General features: G+C 37.5%; 1 protein-coding gene across 2 annotated transcripts in view; it reads right to left on the bottom strand.

Annotated features, from left to right (window-relative positions):
* Window positions 1-923: 923 nt before the first annotated feature.
* Window positions 924-19,468, bottom strand: part of KLHDC1 (kelch domain containing 1) — a 53,420-nt gene continuing 34,875 nt past the window's right edge. For both annotated transcript variants that reach the window (XM_030319042.1, XM_032593709.1), the window contains exons 9-13: window positions 17,770-17,882; window positions 16,274-16,346; window positions 10,452-10,536; window positions 8,277-8,329; window positions 924-2,215 (exon numbers count right to left, since the gene is read on the bottom strand). In XM_030319042.1, coding sequence (XP_030174902.1) covers window positions 2,029-2,215; window positions 8,277-8,329; window positions 10,452-10,536; window positions 16,274-16,346; window positions 17,770-17,882 — 511 coding nt within the window. In that variant the 3' untranslated portion in view covers window positions 924-2,028. The remainder of the gene's footprint in view (window positions 2,216-8,276; window positions 8,330-10,451; window positions 10,537-16,273; window positions 16,347-17,769; window positions 17,883-19,468) is intronic.

Raw genomic sequence — 19,468 nt, 5'->3', positions numbered from 1 at the left:
AGAGAAAGTTCTGAGGCTGTCAGTGTCTTTGGCTCCTCTACACCATGGAGGTCAGCAGCACAAGAGTTGATAGGAAACCATCAGCTAGTGAGAAGTGAAGGATTAATAATGCTTGGCTTTGAGGTTTTGAAAGAGCTTTGCAGGCTCCCAGAATTTCTACAGCTCCTAACAGAAGAGAAGCAAAACCTGGTTGAAGTCAACTTGTGGAACCTGCAGGTAAGGATCAGAATTTCCTGCCACTCCTACTATTGAACCAGCACAGTATATTAAGTCAAAAAAGAGCAGCACCGGTTTTGTGTGCCACAGGCAACAGATTTCTCTTGAAGCCTAAACGCCAGTGTGTTTCCAGGGGCCGACTCCAACTTTTAACATTCCAAGTAAACCATATAAAACCAGAAGTGTTTTTCTAAGAGGCTAGAGATGTGTCTGCCTAATCTAGAATTTAAATTCCCATAATCTACACTTTAAAAGATGTTCATTCAATTCAATGTCATGTATCCCTATCCAATAGGTTTTCATATTTTTTCCCCTTAAAAAATGCTGATAACAGAAGTTCATGGTAATAATTACTTCTAGGATGTATATTGCCTGTGAGATCCTTTTTCTAAATCTGTTTTCAGCCTAAAAATAGTAAAAAAAGAAAAAGAAAAGAAAAAGAAAACTTATACTGAAATCTTGTTTGCACAATCAACTCTAATGACTGGTTTACACTAACAAAACTAGGAAAATAGTATATCTATAGAGTTTGTATAATAAATAAAATGTAAGCACAAAGTACTTCAATACATAAATAGAAGCCTTTACACATCCAAAATATGGTACATATATATAAAATATATCTAAAATTTAATGAGATACTACAAACTACTATAATTATCATTATAAATTACATATATATTTCAATATAGAAATATATTCTCTCTAGTATTTTAAATTTTAGAGATAACTTGAATGGTGGTGTTAAGGAGAATAATTTTATATACTGAGCTTCTTAATAATTCATTGTTATTAGTAATTCAATGAAAGCGTATAACTGTGATAATATGAGTAACTTCTTAATTATGGCAAAAGTACTGGCTAAAGGAATATAAATATAGGATGCTATTTCTGTATAGGCAGGTAATACTGAAAACAAATAGGAAGACAACATATTTCCCTATGGGCCAAATAGCAGGGTTGCTATAAAGGCAAATTACTAAGCTACCATCCCATTTCATTACTTGCAGAAACTACTTTAGAAGCATTCTTCCAGGGCAAAAATATATTTTGATGGGTCTCAAAAGCTAATATATCTACTGTTTCCCCATATTTCAAAGTCTGTATGATAAGTTAATCTCCACTTTAGACACTTTAAAACATGGTCTTTATAAAGTTGGATTAGCTAGTAACTTAGGAGTAATGAAAGACAACTGAAGGCATTTATTCTGCTATTCAAATAAAGGTGGGGACAAGTTACAATGAAGCTCAATAAGACTTTACTAGGTAAGGGCTAAAGGGTAGGAGTCCACTATTTAATCCATATTGGCGCTTGCCTATTTTATCATTTTGCCCAGCTGCATCAGTTACTGAAAGAGAAGTTTTTAAATTACTGGGTTACTTAATGAGAAACTTTAGATAATGTTTAAGTGGCTTGAGAAAATCCATTCTTTCTGAAAGTTGATGTATAGTATTTTTATCTATTATTATGTTGGGGGATTTCTTAAGTCCTTGGGCTAATTTCTCATTCTCCTCAAATTCATATAAACTTTTCAGTAAAGAGTACACAGTGAGTTAAAATCTCTTACAATTGTACGTACTTTCAGAAAGTATATTTCTTCCTGCAGCTAATTAGGAAATTAGTTTACAAATATAAAATATAATCTTCCATTAACATCTTATTCCCATATATTCCATGGCCTATAATCACCAGGACATAGCATTTTTGTTTCAAATTTTATCTTCTAAATCCTCCAATTTGGGGGGGGGGGTGTAAATATACAATCTAATTAAAATGTGTACACATATTAAATATAGAGAGTATATGACAACTTAATTGCTACTGATCCACTGATACTTATTTTCAGTTTCTTCTTTTTGGATTCTTTGTTCTTCTCGGTGATTAGCTGCAGTCCAGAATGTTATTTTTTTGAGCACTTGTTGCAGAAGTTTAGGAGGTAATAAAGATACCTGACTTTCTAAAACTATAGCATTTTTACCAATGCAGTCTAGGCATGACCTGTAAATAAAATATTACAGAATTATTAGTTTTTGAATCTGAACTTATAAAATATTTATAGGTAAGTATTCTTAAAAAAATTATTATAAAATTGTTACATGATAACATATTTCCTCTGTATTGTTTGGAACATGATAGGATACATGTTCTTTCCAGAGCACCACAATAATTGTATATTTTTATAGCCTCAAGGCCAATCTGACCAAAAGCCCATGGAAACAGAAATTTCAACTTACTATGCACCATGCATAATGTTATTTAAACAGAAAAGATTCAGATTTAATTTCAAAGCATGTTAGTCTGCAGCAGACCATTTTTCATTTATCCTCCTAGTCCAATAACCACTTACTCTTCTCTGAGAACTGTCTTTTTCTTCCATTGCCCCAAGATGAAGCATCTAACATCCATTTTGAAGCCAAGTGACCTGGTCCCCCCACCCCCCCCACTGTAACTCACTTCACTGGCACATGTGACTTAGTGACTGACACTGACCCCGAGAGAGCAGGTCTGAAGAGAGGAATGGAACAGCAATGCAGAAAGAGCCAATGAGAGCCCACCTGAGGTTCTCCCGTCCTGGGAGTCTGGGTGGTCATTTTTCCCCTCTGATTCCACTACCTCGTAGAATCCTTCCTATTTGGAAGGATTCCAACTCCCTTTTTATCTTAAGCTACTTTGAAGAACGTGTTGCATTTTAAAACCGAAAGAAACTTGATGAGCTATCAAAAAAGCATCTATTTCAACTGATAAGCTTTAAATCAAACAGGGAAGCAAATCTTTTTTAAAAGTTTTAAAAATGAATTCACTTGATTCTGCTGTACTTAACCTCAGTTGTCATTTTTACAAGGATTTAGATATTTATATCTTCCATACTTTCAGGAAGACTTTTCTCTCTGTGAAAACTCTAAGCAAGGAGAGTGAAAACGCTGTACACAGACATGGAGATGTGCAGGTGAATGACACAAATCTTACACTTGATGTAAGTTTAACTCTGCGGCTATGTTAACACAATAGCTCCTGTGTCCCTTCCACCAGGGAGAAGGGACAAGTCAGATGAGGAGATGGACTCTGTCATTGCTATTCATTCACTGATTCAACAAATATTTATTCGTGTGCACTATTTAGGAGCTTATTTAAGAGCAGGAAATCCAATACTGAGAAAAACCCTATTTCGGCTTTCAGGCAGATTACAATTTAGTGAGGATAAACAATGTTGAGACTGGGATAACATGAAATGGCCTTGACAGGTACAGGGTTCTAGGGGAACGAGACAGGGAGAATAGCGAAGACAACCCCTGCAAGCCAGGGAAACCTTCCAGATGGGATGTCCAAACCAAGACCTTGAGAGTCTCAACAAACTATTCATGATAGAGGACACACACCTGCAAAGCCCTAGAAATGAGATATAAGATTTATTCCAGAAACTGGAACTGAGTGGTTCAAATATAGCTAGAGAATGGCGAGAGCGGGACATGGCGGGAAATGAGGTAGAGAGACAGGTGGAGGCCCTGAACACCACAGTAAGGAATGTGCGGTTTGCCTAAGGCAATGGGAGCCACTGCGTGATCATCACAGTATAAAATGTGCACGTGCCTTGATCCACCAACAGCCCTTCTAGGAGTTTCTCCTGAGGAGACATGCAAGTTTTCCAAAAGCATATACAGGAATATGACATCACAAAATTTCTAATAATAGCCCCCAATTGAGATATCCTAAATAAATATCAATACACTAGTAAAGAAATTGTACTTCTATGAAACAGAACACTGGACAGCCATTACGAACATAAATATAGGTCTATAAATGATTATATGTTTACATGACAGATACCCACAGTACGAGTCTCAAAAGCAGATTATAAACAGGATGCATACTTTGACCCTTTAGACACACATGCACACGTGAGCATACACATGCATATGTATACTGCTCTCAAGGTTCCAGTGGCCTCTTAGCATGGTTAAAACCACAACAGTTTTCATTTTAAAGTGTGGAAGGATAAACAGCAAACTCTTAACAAAGATCATTGTGGACGATGGCTCAAAGGTGATTTTTTTTTTTACCATATACCTTTCATACTGTGTGAGTTTTCTTGGTAAATACATCTTATTTTTTTATCAGAATAAGCACCAGTGGTATTTCATCTTAAACCTATATAGGTATCCAAATGTACGATGAGCATGATCCCACAAATACATTAGATCAGACAAGTATCTTTAGATGAGGAGCCTCTGCGGCAAATTCCTATTTGTTTCCACTGCCTCAACACAGTAGGTGCCAAACGCCTTCTGACTTAAATTTAAAATTTAAATAGAATTTAAAATAATTTAAAATAAAAGGAATCCTTTATTATTAAATAATTTAAAATAAAAAGATTGCTCTGGCTGCACTGTGGGCCACTGGTTGTGGTGAATACACCTCAACGCAAGAATACCACTAAATTCCTGCTATAGTCAACGGGTTTTTTGGTTTTTGTTTTTAATTCAAGTTCTGATGCATCAAAATGAGCCCAGCATGAAAAGGGTGTGAAAGGGTGTGTATGCATTCCCAGAAGCACTGTGCTAGGGGCAAAGGGTGACACCAAGAAGCCTGACTGATAGTCACACTCAGTCCCAGCCCCAAACACAAGCCCATCCAGTCTGTGCTGTGCCTTTCTCTCATTTCTATGCTGGTCCACCTTCCCCATCATTGTTTATCTTTCCTTCCAAACTCTGTGCTTTTTAGAACACCAGCTGTGTCCGCAAACACCTCCGCTTCCTCTGACTTCCTGCCCTTGCTTTAACTGAAATCTAAGAAAAGTGCGTAGCCTGCAGCTTTCTTGAGAAAAGAGTGCTGCTTCTCCCGTGTCTCCGTTAACACAGTCCAGGAGCTACTCGAGTATTTGTTGTCGCTCCAGGCTGCTGTCATTTCACCTGCAGGTGGTGCACCCTTCCCCCCCCCCACCCCCCCCCAACCCCCCGCCCCTGTTGTTGAGAACTTTGTGTGGAAAACTCTTTTGAGTCTTTATAACCTCACTCAGGACAGTTCTGCCTCTAAAACCTTCCACTTCCAGATTCTCCTCTAGGAGGGACCAGAAGCCTTACATCCTTTTCCTATGTGCACTCCCTTCGCTCTTCCCAGTTCTCCAGACAGTAAGTCCCCTCTGTTCTCAGCTTCCTTTCCTTCCCAGCCCGGCCCATCTGCACTTCATTCTCTTGCCAGAAACTTTCATCCCCGTCTCTGCTGTCCCTCTGTTACATCACCCTGGCTAAACTCCAACCATGGGAGAATTCAGTCAGCCAGCTCCTTTCTGCAGCAGCCACCTGCTCAGTGCGGCTGGAGAAAACCAGCTTCTGCAGACAGGGCCCATCCCTTCAATTCTCCAAGGTCTCAGCTAAGCCCCCTGAGTGTTCTGCAGTGCTGTGTTATACAGCCCCAGTCGGTATCTTCTCAAAGCCACTGCAGCAGTGATTTCAAATCTTCTCCATTCCTAAGTCCATGTCCTCACCTCTCCTCTTTCTTACCTTGCTACCAACTACGCTTTCTCAGTGCTTTGCCCCCCAGCCAACAAATTCATCTGCCTCTACATCCCTACTTTCTTCATTATTTAAAAAGTATTTTTGCTCTACTCAACGACTAATTCAATTACCTGTTCACTAAAACCCACCTCCTCGAGACCCCGCTGCACCAATTTTTCCTTCATTTTCTTGTGTTTTTTTTTTTCTAAGTTTATTTTTATTTATTTTGAGAGAGATAGACAGTAAGCTAGGGAGGAGCAGAGAGGGGGGAGTAGGAATCCCAAGCAGGCTCAGTGCTGTGAGCGCAGATCTCAGTACGGGGCTTGAACTCACCAACTCTGAGATCATGACCTGAGCCAAAGTCAAGAGTCAGAGGTTAAACCTACTGAGCCACCCAGGCGCCCCATTTTCTTGTGTTTCCAACAGCTGGTTCTTCTCCTCAGCATATAAATAAATATAGTTTCAACAGTGAGAGGGTTGGGGTAGCAAGGTCCCATGCAGTAGAAAGTCCACATATAACTTTTGACTCTCCCCAAATTTAATTGCTAATAGCCTACTGTTGATAGGAAACCTTACAGATGACATAGTCAATTAACATCTATTTTTGTATGTATAACATCTAATTTGTAATATTAACATCTCATTCCTCTGCTCCAAATTAGTCAATGCTTCTTGATCTACTAGATAATGTAAACTTATCTTCATGAAACACAAGGCTCTGGATGATATATGGTTGCTGATTTCTTGTCCAACTCCCTACCTCATATGTTTGTCTCAGGAATATTCAGGAATTCAGTTTCCAGAACATACTGCACTCGCATATCTTGTACTAACCCCCATGCACTGCTTGTTCATAGCAAATTGTCTCGAACCCTCCCTCTTACACAAAGACTCCCCTAACCTTCACCATCTTAACCACGTGGACAGAGGGCCTTCTCTTCCACGAGTCTCATTAACTTCGTATATGTTACTCTTAAAGCAACATTATTTTTCTTTTATAGTTGTTGAAACCCTGCCTTCTGTATTATTAGCAATTCAAGGGAAAGATCATGACTTTTCATTTTATAGCACAGTGCCTGCCCATGGTAGGCACTCCGATACTGTATTTTTTTGATCCTTGTATATAAGGAACTTGCAATCTACTTTGGGAAAGTAGTTCTGTTCACAGTAAAAGGTAAGTAACAATACAAGGCAGTATAATCATTACATCAGCAACTTCCAAACTCTGCCTGCACATTAGAATTATCCTGGGGTCTTTCAACAATTCCTAAGTTCAGGCCACACCCCAGATCAATTAAATCATAACATGTGGGCATGGAACACAGGCATCAATACTTTTTGAGGTTCCCTATGAGATTCTAATGTGCAGTAACAGAAGGAACCACTGAAATAAGAGAAGGAGCAGTTATGAAAGATATTAGGATGGTCCAGTTTGAGCTGGTCCAATGGTTTTGAAGTGGTCCAAGTTGTAGAACGTCTGGAAGTTACAGCCTACTCCTTGACATACAACACATATGTCTCTCTCATGTGCCTTCACCCGTGTTATTCCTCCTGCATAAAACACCACACTTGTTCACTGGGCCACTTCTACTTCGCTCAGAACCTTCCTCCTGACTCTCAGACAGAGACAGGGGCTTCTTCCCCAATCTTCCAACTATCCCTCGTATGTACTCCTTTTAAAGCAAGAATAGGGGCGCCTGGGTGGCTCAGTCGGTTAAGCATCCGACTTCAGCTCAGGTCATGATCTCACAGTCTGTGAGTTCAAGCCCCGCGTCAGGCTCTGTGCTGACAGCTCAGAGCCTGGAGCCTGCTTTGGATTCTGTGTCTGCCCCAACCCTGCTCATGTTCTGTCTCTCTCTGTCTCAAAAATAAATACAAACATTAAAAAAAAAATTTAAAGCAAGAATATTTGAGGGGTGCCTGGGTGGCTCAGTCAGTTAAGGATTCAACACTTGATTTTGGCTCAGGTCATGATACCACAGTTCACGGGTTCAAACCTCGAGTCAGGCTCTGCTCTGAGTGTGGATTCTCTCTCTCTCTCTCCCTCTCTCTCTGCCCCTCCCACAGCTCACATACTCTCTTTCTTTCTCAAAATAAATTTAAATAAATAAATAAATAAGCAAGCAAGCGTGTGTGAATTAAGACACCACGTCAGACCATCAACTTAATAACAGATTTGGTGTTAAAAAAGAAATTCTACTTAAGTAAATGCATATATATGTATGTGTGTCTATTATTGGACACACTGATTTGCTAAGAGTTAAAATATGAAAAACTTCAGACTTAAATCAAGGAAATACAGCGTGTTTAATACTTCTATATGAACTAAATGCAATTTTATGCACAAAATAAAAATGATTATACTGCATATTTTAATTTTTAAAAATCACATTGGTGTATGGTTCACTGTTACAAATTTGACTATACTTTTCGGAAGATGTAAATATTTTATTAAGTTCAAATCCTAATCTACCTGAAAAATTATAATGCTTCCCAAAAAGGAAGACGAAAGAAATTATCCTATATTAATAGCGTTATAAATATGTATATATAATTAAAATACTTACCTGAGTAGTGAATAGGGCTGTGTTTGAAAAATCAATAAATCATTACAGTGGCCCTAATCAACATAAAAAAAAGAATTATAAAGGTGTTCAAAATAATAAAATTGCATTAATAATTAAATATTTTCTTTTTGTAAATGTAACAGAGATTACGTAAAGCAGCAAAAAAATCTCCCTCTAGCTATTTACTCACACACACACACACACACACACACACACACCATACATATACATATAAACACCTGCTATCCACACAAACTTAGGGTACATTGCTACCTTTTTTCAGTGACCAAATTTCTACCTAACCACAACCTATACAACTGCAAATTTAAAACTCAGAAACATGTTTTTCTCTTAGAACAGTGAGTTCAAAATGAGAAAAGTAGTGGTTTTCAAGTTTTGTTTTTTAAGCAGAACTTTTCTCTTCCAAATTACTCTTATTTTAAGATCTCTTTCTCTTGTCTCTCTTTCGCAAAGGGTCCCGTCTGGAAATCTCAGATCCAGAAGATTTTTTGAATAATGATTCTTTCATCTGAAAGTAATGTGGAAGAGTCGGCAGAAAATGTCCCTAATCCTTTCAAATAAGTCTTTAGAATTCCATAATTTATGATGATTTTAATCAGAATTCCTGTTTTAATGATAAACTCTGTATCCTACCGATTTCTAGTGCCAAGAAAAAGAAGACAAACCACAAAGTTTATTTTTTAATTAAATGCCAAGTCGTGGTTTTGATCTTTTGTTGAAGCACTGAATTCTTAGCCAAAAAGTTCTAAAACTTCCAATATACATAACGTTCAAACTGGAGGCCCCAAAACTGCAAACTCAGCCAACCCCCCTGGAGAGAAACCAGCTCATTTCAGGGTTTGCCACTGGGCAGGTGCAGCTCCAGAGAGAACTAGTCTGAAGAGATATCCACCAGAGAGCTGGCACCAACTTGGCTGATTCTGGCCGGAGCACACTCTTCCTGATGGCTCCAAGTCCCTCGATTCCCAAATGTCCTATATAAACCAGAGCAACCAATGCCCAACTCCCGTCCCAACACAGCACAGTATGAGCATGGCCACCTCGCTCTGAACTTCCCGAGGTGCTAGGAGTGAAAGAACAACACTCTCCAAATGCTATTCATTTATTTCTTTGGCCTTAGTTTTATCAGATTTTAAAATGACAATGCTTTAATCTTAAAATTAAAATGAGTGAAGCAGTGGCAAAAGACACATAAAGTAGAGAGAAAATACACTTAAAAATTTCAAACTAGTTTCCTCTTGACGGGAGAAGCTAGCATTGATGTTCTAGTTACCGAGGGAGGTAGTAAATTTCATGGGTACTTATTACTCTACTTAGTTTACGTATACATTATATCCATTCTTATAAAATATCAACTATACCTTACAAATCTTTTAATTCGATAAAATTATAAACATCCATACTATGGTGAGACTCAAAGAGAAAGGGAAGAGTCATCCTTTAAAAGGTCTTCTTAATAATTTGACCAATGAGATTCTCTCTCTCCTTCAGAAATAAATTAACATTAAAAATTTTTTTTAAAAAACAAAGGGGTGCATGGGTGGCTCAGTCTGTTAAGCGTCCAACTTCGGCTCAGGTCACTATCTCACAGTTCATGGGTTCGAGCCCTGCATCAGGCTCTGTGCTGACAGCTCAGAGCCTGGACCCTGCTTCAGATTCTGTGTCTCCCTCTCTCTCTCTCTCTTTCTCTGACCCTCCCCCATTCACACACTGTCTCTCCCTCCTTCAAAAATAAATTAACATTAAAAAAATTTTTTTAATTAAAAAAATACGTGTCGGGCTCTGTGCTGACAGCTCAGAGCCTGGAGCCTGCTTCAGATTCTGTCTTTCTCTCTGCCTCTCCCCTGCTTGTACTCTGTCTTCCTCTCTCTCTCAAAAATAAATAAACATTAAAAATTTTTTTAAAATAAAAAAATAAAAATAAAAAATAACTTGGCTAATGAGGTTAATAGACCTATTTTGATTTGTAGACTCAAAATATCCTTAAATGCTACACAAAAGCCACTCATTCTGAAGATTAGTCATACCACAGAGTAACATTTCATGTTCTTCCATATTTTGCAATGTGGGAACATCAACAATCTTGTTAAATAGCCATTTAGTTTAAATAACAAAACTACTCAGAGGAAATATTTAGATAGGAAATTTTCTTACTGTATCCAAGGAAAGTAAATCATCTTTGCTCCCACCAAATACCATTATTTCATTTTCTTTCCCCAAACAGGCTGTATGCCATAACCTATAGTTGAAAATTATAAGGAGAGTAAAATACTATGAAGAACGAAACCATATGTTACATATAAATCAATTTTAAATTGCACACTTTCACATTTAATCTATTTCAAAATGGGCATGACTGAACTTGAACTTTGGCATATCCTAAAAGAGGTTAGATTTTGAAGATTCCTCGAGAATCACTAAAAGATTAGATCCTCATTAAATCATGTCAATTAAAATGACCCCCCACCCAATAATTCTTTTCTGTTATACCCCCCCCCAACCTTTTTCTAGCCTCTTTATCTCATAGATATTCTTACTGAAATAAATTAGTTAGAAAGGAACTGACCATCCTGTTGCTAAATGGACACTTTCCCTAATTTTCTTAGGACTCTCTGCCATGTTACTGTTTTCATCATTTTTTACTTTTCTTTCCTGTTCTCTGTTCCCATCATCTGACAAACCCAACTTGGCATTCCCTTCACATTTAGACTGTCATACTACTTATCGCTCTGAGTACAAAATACCATAACATGTTCTTCATTTTTCTGTCTCTAATCTCTCTCAGCTACATTTAGCTGATTAATAACATTTTTCAAATGTTTTTAACCATGGACATGTCCTGATCAGGAAGCATCTGTGCCATTTTTCTTAGCCTAATATTCATAACCAATAGCTATTTTTTTCCCACAAGTTTTAATTATTGGCCCCTCCCCCCCTGCAGTGAACCCTCTACTTCATCCAAGTTCATTTATTTTCATCCCCTAAGAGAAAAGTTTATCTATCTCTAGGCTTTTGCTCACCCCATTTCTTATGCTTAGGATGATAAATCGTTCTTGCAGTGCCTTAAACACAGGCTCAATATCCCCAGGAAGTGTTCCAAATCCCCAAACTAACTGGCTGTTACCTTCTCTGGTCAGCACCTTCCAACATTTATGTACACATTTTATAATCTTCTGACTTATATTTGAAGATAAACTGCCCTATACACTCCTTTAATTCTTTGATGTGTGGGTCTTCTAAAGGTCCACACATGAGGTCCTTAGGTCAAATCTTGGCAGTGGTGTGCTGGAAGTGGCTTAGCAGCTAGTTGAAACCAACTGTGCCTATCCCTCTTCCAATCCATGTTCAGTGCCATCGTGCTGGTAGCTTGAAACTGGCCATGATGGAAACCAGAAAATGCTACAAAGCTGGGCTTTTTGGTTTTACTTTTCCTGGAGAGCAGCTGTTAACCCTTTACCAGCACACCGCTGGAACCTGGGTAATCTAATTTTATGCTTCTCTTTAAAAATACCTAAACACTGTGTTCTGCACACAGAAGGTGCTCCAAAACTCTTGATTAACAAAAGCAAATACAAAAACCAGCATTACATATTCAATTATTAAATAAACAAGTTATTTCATAAGAGTAGAGCATCTAATGTTCTTTTTGAAATGGTCTGATAGCTCATAGTCATCTCCAATTTCACAGTATTTACAAAGAATAATCTTAAGTTTTGTAAAATTCAAGATTTCTGGGAGCTCTCTCAGGAAAAAAAGTACACATAAATTTCTCAATTTTAGAAGCTAAATCAAGAAATTTACAAAGTCATCGCTTTGACTCTTAGAGAATTTTGATGACTTTTCTTAATAGACCAAATTGCTGCAGCAAAAGACATCCCAAACAATTACATATTACCCCTTATTACCACATAACTTATTTTTAGTACATTAATACTTTTCACTTAACTTTAGCAAGTGCAAACAGTAGGGTTATGCACAATTTGTTAAATCAAATACTTTCCTCACACAATCACTCACACATTCAAGGACAGTTGCACTCGGGACCCAGGATAGAACTGAGCCATAAGAGATTTTATTTAGGAAACACTCTGCCCAATTCTCCAACTTATATGTTAGAACATAAATTGACATAAATCTTCATCAACACCCAGGTTATATTGTGGGGTCGGGGATGGGGACTGGATAAAGGAAATGGAATATAAGGAATGCTTAATTTCCAGGAGAGAAGGCCATGTATAACCTCGGCAACAGTCATGGGACCCAACAGTAAATACCTAAGGCTCTATAAGCCAATACTTTATTGGACTTCTTTCACAGACACATTTAAAAAGGGGTCCTTGGGGCGCCTGGGTGGCGCAGTCGGTTAAGCGTCCGACTTCAGCCAGGTCACGATCTCGCGGTCCGTGAGTTCGAGCCCCGCGTCGGGCTCTGGGCTGATGGCTCAGAGCCTGGAGCCTGTTTCCGATTCTGTGTCTCCCTCTCTCTCTGCCCCTCCCCCGTTCATGCTCTGTCTCTCTCTGTCCCAAAAATAAATAAACGTTGAAAAAAAAAATTTTTAAAAAAAAAAGGGGTCCTTGTTGACAGCCACTGACACAGGCAATTAGATACGGCTTTGTACTTGGCCTTTCACTCAAGCGTTGCTCTAACCACAGTGAGACCTGGAGGAGAGGGTGGTACACTGTGGAACAGTGGTTCTCAACCAAGGGTGATTTTTGCCCCCACAGGGCATTTGATAATATCTGCAATGTTTTTGACTGTCACAACTCCAGGTGGGTGGGTGGGTGGGGGAATACTATTGGCATCTAGTGGGTAAAGGCCAAAAATGCTGCTAGACATCTTACACTGCAAAGGACTAATGACAAAGAATAACTTGGTCCAAAATGTCAATGGTGCCGAGGTTGAGAAATCCTGCATAGAATTACAAGAGGAGAATTGGGCCATTCACATTTTAAAGTATAACTTGGAACAGTTTGCACAAAACGTATTCAGATGTTAAGTAAACTCTCACTCATAAAAATTAGTATACATCCACATATATATGTTCTCCTTACACTAAACTGTATCCTCCTCACCTCATACCTGAAGATAGATCTGCCTCTGTCTTATCTGCCTTAGGGAAACTCTGGCCTGGACTTCATCATCGAAGAACACTGGAAAGCCTTTCCTGCCTTGATTTTGGTGACATCTAGCTTGCAACCTGATGTTTTGTCTACAGACTGATAGTTTATGTCCTCTCACAGCTGTTCTAAACTTATCACCTAAACATTCTAATAAAGCATATTATTTACATGACACATCAGCTGAATTCAAAGAAATGTCTTTACATAGCTCAGTTCTAACTAATATATTATTGATAATAGTTGTGTTGCTCTAATTACTTATTAAGGATAGAATTATAAAATAGGAGCAATTTAAAAATTAAACATATTCTTAATACCACTTTGGCCCAATATTAATGCAATCAAACAACTGTAAGAGAACTAAGAACATCTCTAGTCCAGCTTCCTCATTTCATGGGATGAAGAAATTAATGCTCAGTTTCTTTAAGTAACTTTCCCAAAGCCAAAAAGCTAGGTAGTAGCTGAGCAAGGACTAGAACTCTGGGCTCCCATATCTTAATATAAAACTCTTTAAGTTAAAAAATACATTTCAAAAGATCCAAATTGCTAAAACAATACATTGCAATGAATTTCTACACATGAAAATATAAGAATCACTTATGTAATTATGATAAACTCTAAATTTTTTGTGCATATTAATATAGATGTACACATTGAAATATATACAATTTTTTTCAGGCTTTTTTCTCAAGTAAGTTACTTCATTGTCACTTATTAAACTTCTGAAATGCATGTCATTAAGTTGACTTCACACTAGTATACATAATCTGTAGCAAAAAAAATCCTTAAATACATGGCATGAAAACAGTAAAATCTATTACTAACTATAATGATTATAAATGTTCTATCAATTTCCTATGAATATATCTTTATTATACTACTCACTTAAATTAGGAAAAAAAAAAGAATTACAATACTAATGTTGTTTTCTCTGTACAGTTTACCCTTGAACAACACGAGGTTTGGGGCACTGATACCCCACAGAGCTGAAAATCTGCATGTAACTTTTGGATCCTGAAAACTTAACCACTAATAGCCTACTGTTGACCAGAAGCCTTACAAATAACATAGTCAATTAATACATATTTTGTATGTTATATGGTTTATACACTGTATTTTCACAATAAGTAAGCTAAAGAAAATGTTACTTAACAAAACAAAACAAATGAATAAACAAACTAATAAAAACCAAAATCAGACCTATGAATACAGAGAACCAAGTGATGACTGACAGAGGAAAAGGGAATGGAGGGATGGGCAAAATGGGTGAAGGGATGGGGTGCCTGGATGGCTCAGTTGGTTCAGCCTCTGACTTTTGATTTCAGCTCAGGTCGGGATCTCATGGGTTTGTGGAATCAAGCCCTGCATCAGGCTCTGTGCTGACAGCATGGAGCCTGCTTAGGATTCTCTCTTCCTCTCTCTCTGCCCCTTCCCCACTCTCTCTCTCTCTCTCTCAAAATAAATAAATAAGTATTTTTCAAAAATGGGTGAAGGGAGGGGCGCCTGGGTGGCGCAGTCGGTTAAGCGTCAGACTTCAGCCAGGTCACGATCTCGCGGTCCGTGAGTTCGAGCCCCGCGTCGGGCTCTGGGCTGATGGCTCAGAGCCTGGAGCCTGTTTCCGATTCTGTGTCTCCCAATCTCTCTGCCCCTCCCCCGTTCATGCTCTGTCTCTCTCTGTCCCAAAAATAAAATAAACGTTGAAAAAAAAATTAAAAAAAAAAAATGGGTGAAGGGAAGTGGGAGATATAGGCTTCCAGTAATAGATGAATAACTCATGGGAATAAGAGGTACAGCATAGGGAATATAGTCAATGGCACTGTAGTAGCATTGTATGGTGACAGACGGTAGCTATTCTTGTGGTGAGCGTAACACAATGTATACACTTAACAAATCACTATGTTGTACACTGAAACTAATGTAACATCATGTGTCGAGTACACTCAAATTACAAAAAAGAAAATGTAATTAAGAAAATCATACGGGATGGGGCACCTGGGTGGCTCAGTCAGCTTAGCATCTGACTCTTGATTTCAGCTCAGGTCATGATCTCACAGTCGTGTGACTGAGCCCAGCGTCAGGCTCCCTGCTGAGCATGGAGCCTGATTGAGATTCTCTCTCTCAACTTCTATCCCTCCCCACGCACCTCTCCCTCTCCCTCTCCCTCTCTCTCTCTCTTAGAAAAAAAAAAAAAGAGAGAAAATCATATGGGAAAAAAAGAAAATCATATGGAAAATATATTTATAGTATTTTATTTATTTTAAAAATCCATATAATAAGTGGACCCATGCAGTTCAAACTTGTGTTGTTCAAGGATCAACTGTAGTCTGATAATAATATGCTGTTTCTACATTTTTTTCTCTATAATATGTCACAAATAACTAACATGTTTCTTTTTTAAAAATTCATATAAGTGAATATATCAGTTAATAAAAATAAATATCTGCCATCTATTTTATTAACATGAAACTTATTTTCTCATTAAATTGCAATAAACCTCTTCCAAAACCAAATAACTACTAAAGCCAAATCCATTCTTGTCTACTTATTAAAAATATTAACATTATATGATACCTCCAATTTCTTAGGCTTTTCATATTTATGAGGCAAGATTATACAGTTACCTAAAAGAGTAACATTTTCAAATATGCAAATATGGATGAAAACAGAATAGACCATTTTTAACAATCAGATATAATTTGAAATGATTATTAAATTATTTGGGTAACATCAAGCTTATTTGAAAGATATCTTTCTTGATGATTTACAATTTTAAAGGCAAACACTATAAAATCAGTGCTATATTTAATACTTGATTAATTCTTAACTATTTTACTATTCTTTAAGTTCTATATTTACCTGGGTCTTGTTTTAGGTAAGTGTGTAAGTTGTTTCCAACAATTTGTTATGACATTATAAATCCAACCATCACCTGCAATATTATGACAGTTAAGAAATTAAGATTAGGTCTTTGTACATTTCCCCCCAAATTTATCATGCTATATTTATGCAACTATCTTTTGTGTGTATGCATATTTTCTCACAAAAATTTTCAAAGATATAGAGAGGTAGAGTGAACATGATAATGACCCCTCACATATCTCAGGTTCAAGAACTATCAAGATTTTGCTACATGTTCTCCATTTCTCTCTTTTTTGTTACTTTTGTGGCTCAGTTATTCTAAACCAAATCCTAGATCTCCTGTCATTTTCCCCATATATACTTCACTAAACATGGCTTTTAAAAGGAGACATATTTTTCCAGAATGACAACGGCATTATCACATGCATAATCACAATGCCATTATCATAGTCAACAAGATTAAAATAACTTCTAAGTATCATGTAATACCAGTATGTTACACTAAATCTATACAGGAGGAAACTGACTGGACTAAGAGTTAGGACATAGAATTTCCCACAGGTCAATGACCAAAATCAGCAAATAGGAATTAGAAACAATAGAGCTCAAAAAGATGTTCTATTAAACAACCCCTAATGAAAAAATAGATGTTAGTTATTAGATTCCAAATCTCTTTTAATTACGAACCTTCAGATTGGAGAAGCATAATAATCTGCAATAACTAACATCCCCTGCTAGAAATCCCTGTTTCTCTAACCAGCCTCTGGAGTTTGTCTGTTGTCCAGCAGACTGCTGGATGCAAAGCTGATGCTTGAGGCATTTTTGTTGAAAAATAAATACGTGTTTCCAGATCCCATATGGAATTATATAAATGAGTTTAATGGTATATAAGGTTTCTTATGAAAACACCTCTAGCCACGGAAAACTTCTGGGTTAAGAAAACATGAAACATCAACTATGTCAAACTAGGAAGTGGATACTTATTCATTTGTCTTTCCTGATGCCACAGTTTTACTGCTGAGAAAAAAAAAAAAAACCTGCATTACAAAACCATAGCTATTGGGATCAGCAGTGACAGGAGTTTAAAAATTCTGGCTAAGCACTTTCTTTACAGTTCTGGAACAGAAAGAGAAGCAACTGCCTTCCCACCTTATATTTCCAGAGCCTTCTGGGGAAGACTGTTCTAATCCCCATTCCAGCCTACACTGTACTGGGATCAAAAATCAGGAAGGCACAGAATCACAGAATATTATAGTTGAAAGGGGCTTTAATTCATCTAGGTTCAACTACCCTTTCTTTTCTATATATCTAGGAAACAGGAGAACATGGAGAGCCAAAGATACAAAAGAAAGGTTTTTCTAATTCTTAATGCAATCATACAGTTGGGGATAAAGGTAAACCAGAAAATCTGAAAAAGAGACACCTTAAATATCAAATACAATTAAGAAAAAAGAATGAGATAATAATTGTAGGCTACACTTTAGTTGACTTACTTAATGGGATATTGTCTGCACTTAGTCCACCAAATAGAAAAAGTTTATCATCAGCTATTGGTGTTAAAGTATGCCATGACCGATGTTTGGGGGTTTCTCCATTAACAGGAATCCTGTGGCAAGGGAAAAAAAATAGAAAAATCTAGGTTAGGCAAATAAAAAGTCAAAATAAAAAGGTTTTTGATCAAGTGAAATAAGCCATACAGAGAAAGACAGATACCATATGGTTTCACTCTTATGTGGATCCTGAGAAACTTAACAGGAACCCATGGGGGAGGGGAAGGAAAAAAAAAAAAAAAAGAGGTTAGAGTGGGAGAGAGCCAAAGCATAAGAGAATGTTAAAAACTGAGAACAAACTGAGGGTTGATGGGGGGTGGGAGGGAGGGGAGGGTGGGTGATGGGTATTGAGGAGGGCACCTTTTGGGATGAGCACTGGGTGTTGTATGGAAACCAATTTGTCAATAAATTTCATATATAAAAAAAAATAAATAAAAACAAATGGAAGAAAAAAAAAAGGTTTTTGATCATCTCAGATTAAAGGGGAAAAAACTGCCTTCACTACTTTTAAAAACAGCTGATTTTATGAACTCCACCTGCATTAAGATTTTAAAAATATTCTTAAATTCTTAGATGAATTTAAATAATCTTTCCACTTAGTGTCTATTCCACCTGGTTACAGAACACATACTGAAAATTAAAAAGTCCTAGTTAATTCACAATGCATACTCAACATCATTCTTGTTTAATCAATATAACTTCCCCAGTTTTTCAACATAACCATTTTCATGTCTGTAACTTTTTTTTTTTTTTCAACGTTTTTTGGGACAGAGAGAGACAGAGCATGAACGGGGGAGGGTCAGAGAGAGAGGGAGACACAGAATTGGAAGCAGGCTCCAGGCTCTGAGCCATCAGCCCAGAGCCCGACGCGGAGCTCGAACTCACGGACCGCGAGATCGTGACCTGGCTGAAGTCGGACGCTTAACCGACTGCGCCACCCAGGCGCCCCATGTCTGTAACTTTTTACTGTTGGCCCATGTTTAGTTTTATATTTTCAGCTGATTTCCTTGAGGATATTATGGGATTTTGTTGTTGTTCCTTTTACTCTGGTTTACTTGCTGTACGATTTCCCAAAGTTTCTTTGCCTTAAAATGCTAGCTATTCTAGCTTCAGAATAAAAGCATGCGAGCCATTCCAGATCCAGGACAAACCTCTGAAGATTTTTTAAAAATACTGTCCTATTCTTGGAAAATTACAAACATAAGTACAAAAGTTTAACTCATAATGCAGGAGGTGAGAAGGCATCATTCTTCAGCATTCTGGAATGTTCCAGAATAATACGCGCCATTTGTGGAAGATATTTTTTTCTAAAATGGAAATATTTTTATTTTTTGTATTGATTATAAGAATCGTTTTGGTTACAAAACATTCAACAACCACATTTTTTTTTTTAGGGGCACCTGGGTTGCTCAGTCGGTTAAGTGACTGACTTCAGCTCAGGTCATGATCTCGTGGTTTGTGAGTTCGAGCCCCCCATTGGGCTCTGTGCTGACAGCTCAGAGCCTGGAGCTTGCTTTGGAGTCTGTGTCTCCCTCTTCCTCTGCCCCTCCCATGCTCGTGCTCTGTCTCTCTCTGTCTCTCAATAATAAATAAATATTAAATTTAAAAAAATATGTATATATTTAAAAAAAATTTTTTAATG

The sequence above is a fragment of the Lynx canadensis genome, chromosome B3 (genome assembly GCF_007474595.2).
Source record: "Lynx canadensis isolate LIC74 chromosome B3, mLynCan4.pri.v2, whole genome shotgun sequence".
NCBI lineage: Eukaryota > Metazoa > Chordata > Mammalia > Carnivora > Felidae > Lynx > Lynx canadensis.
This window is presented reverse-complemented; position numbering and strand designations above follow the sequence as displayed.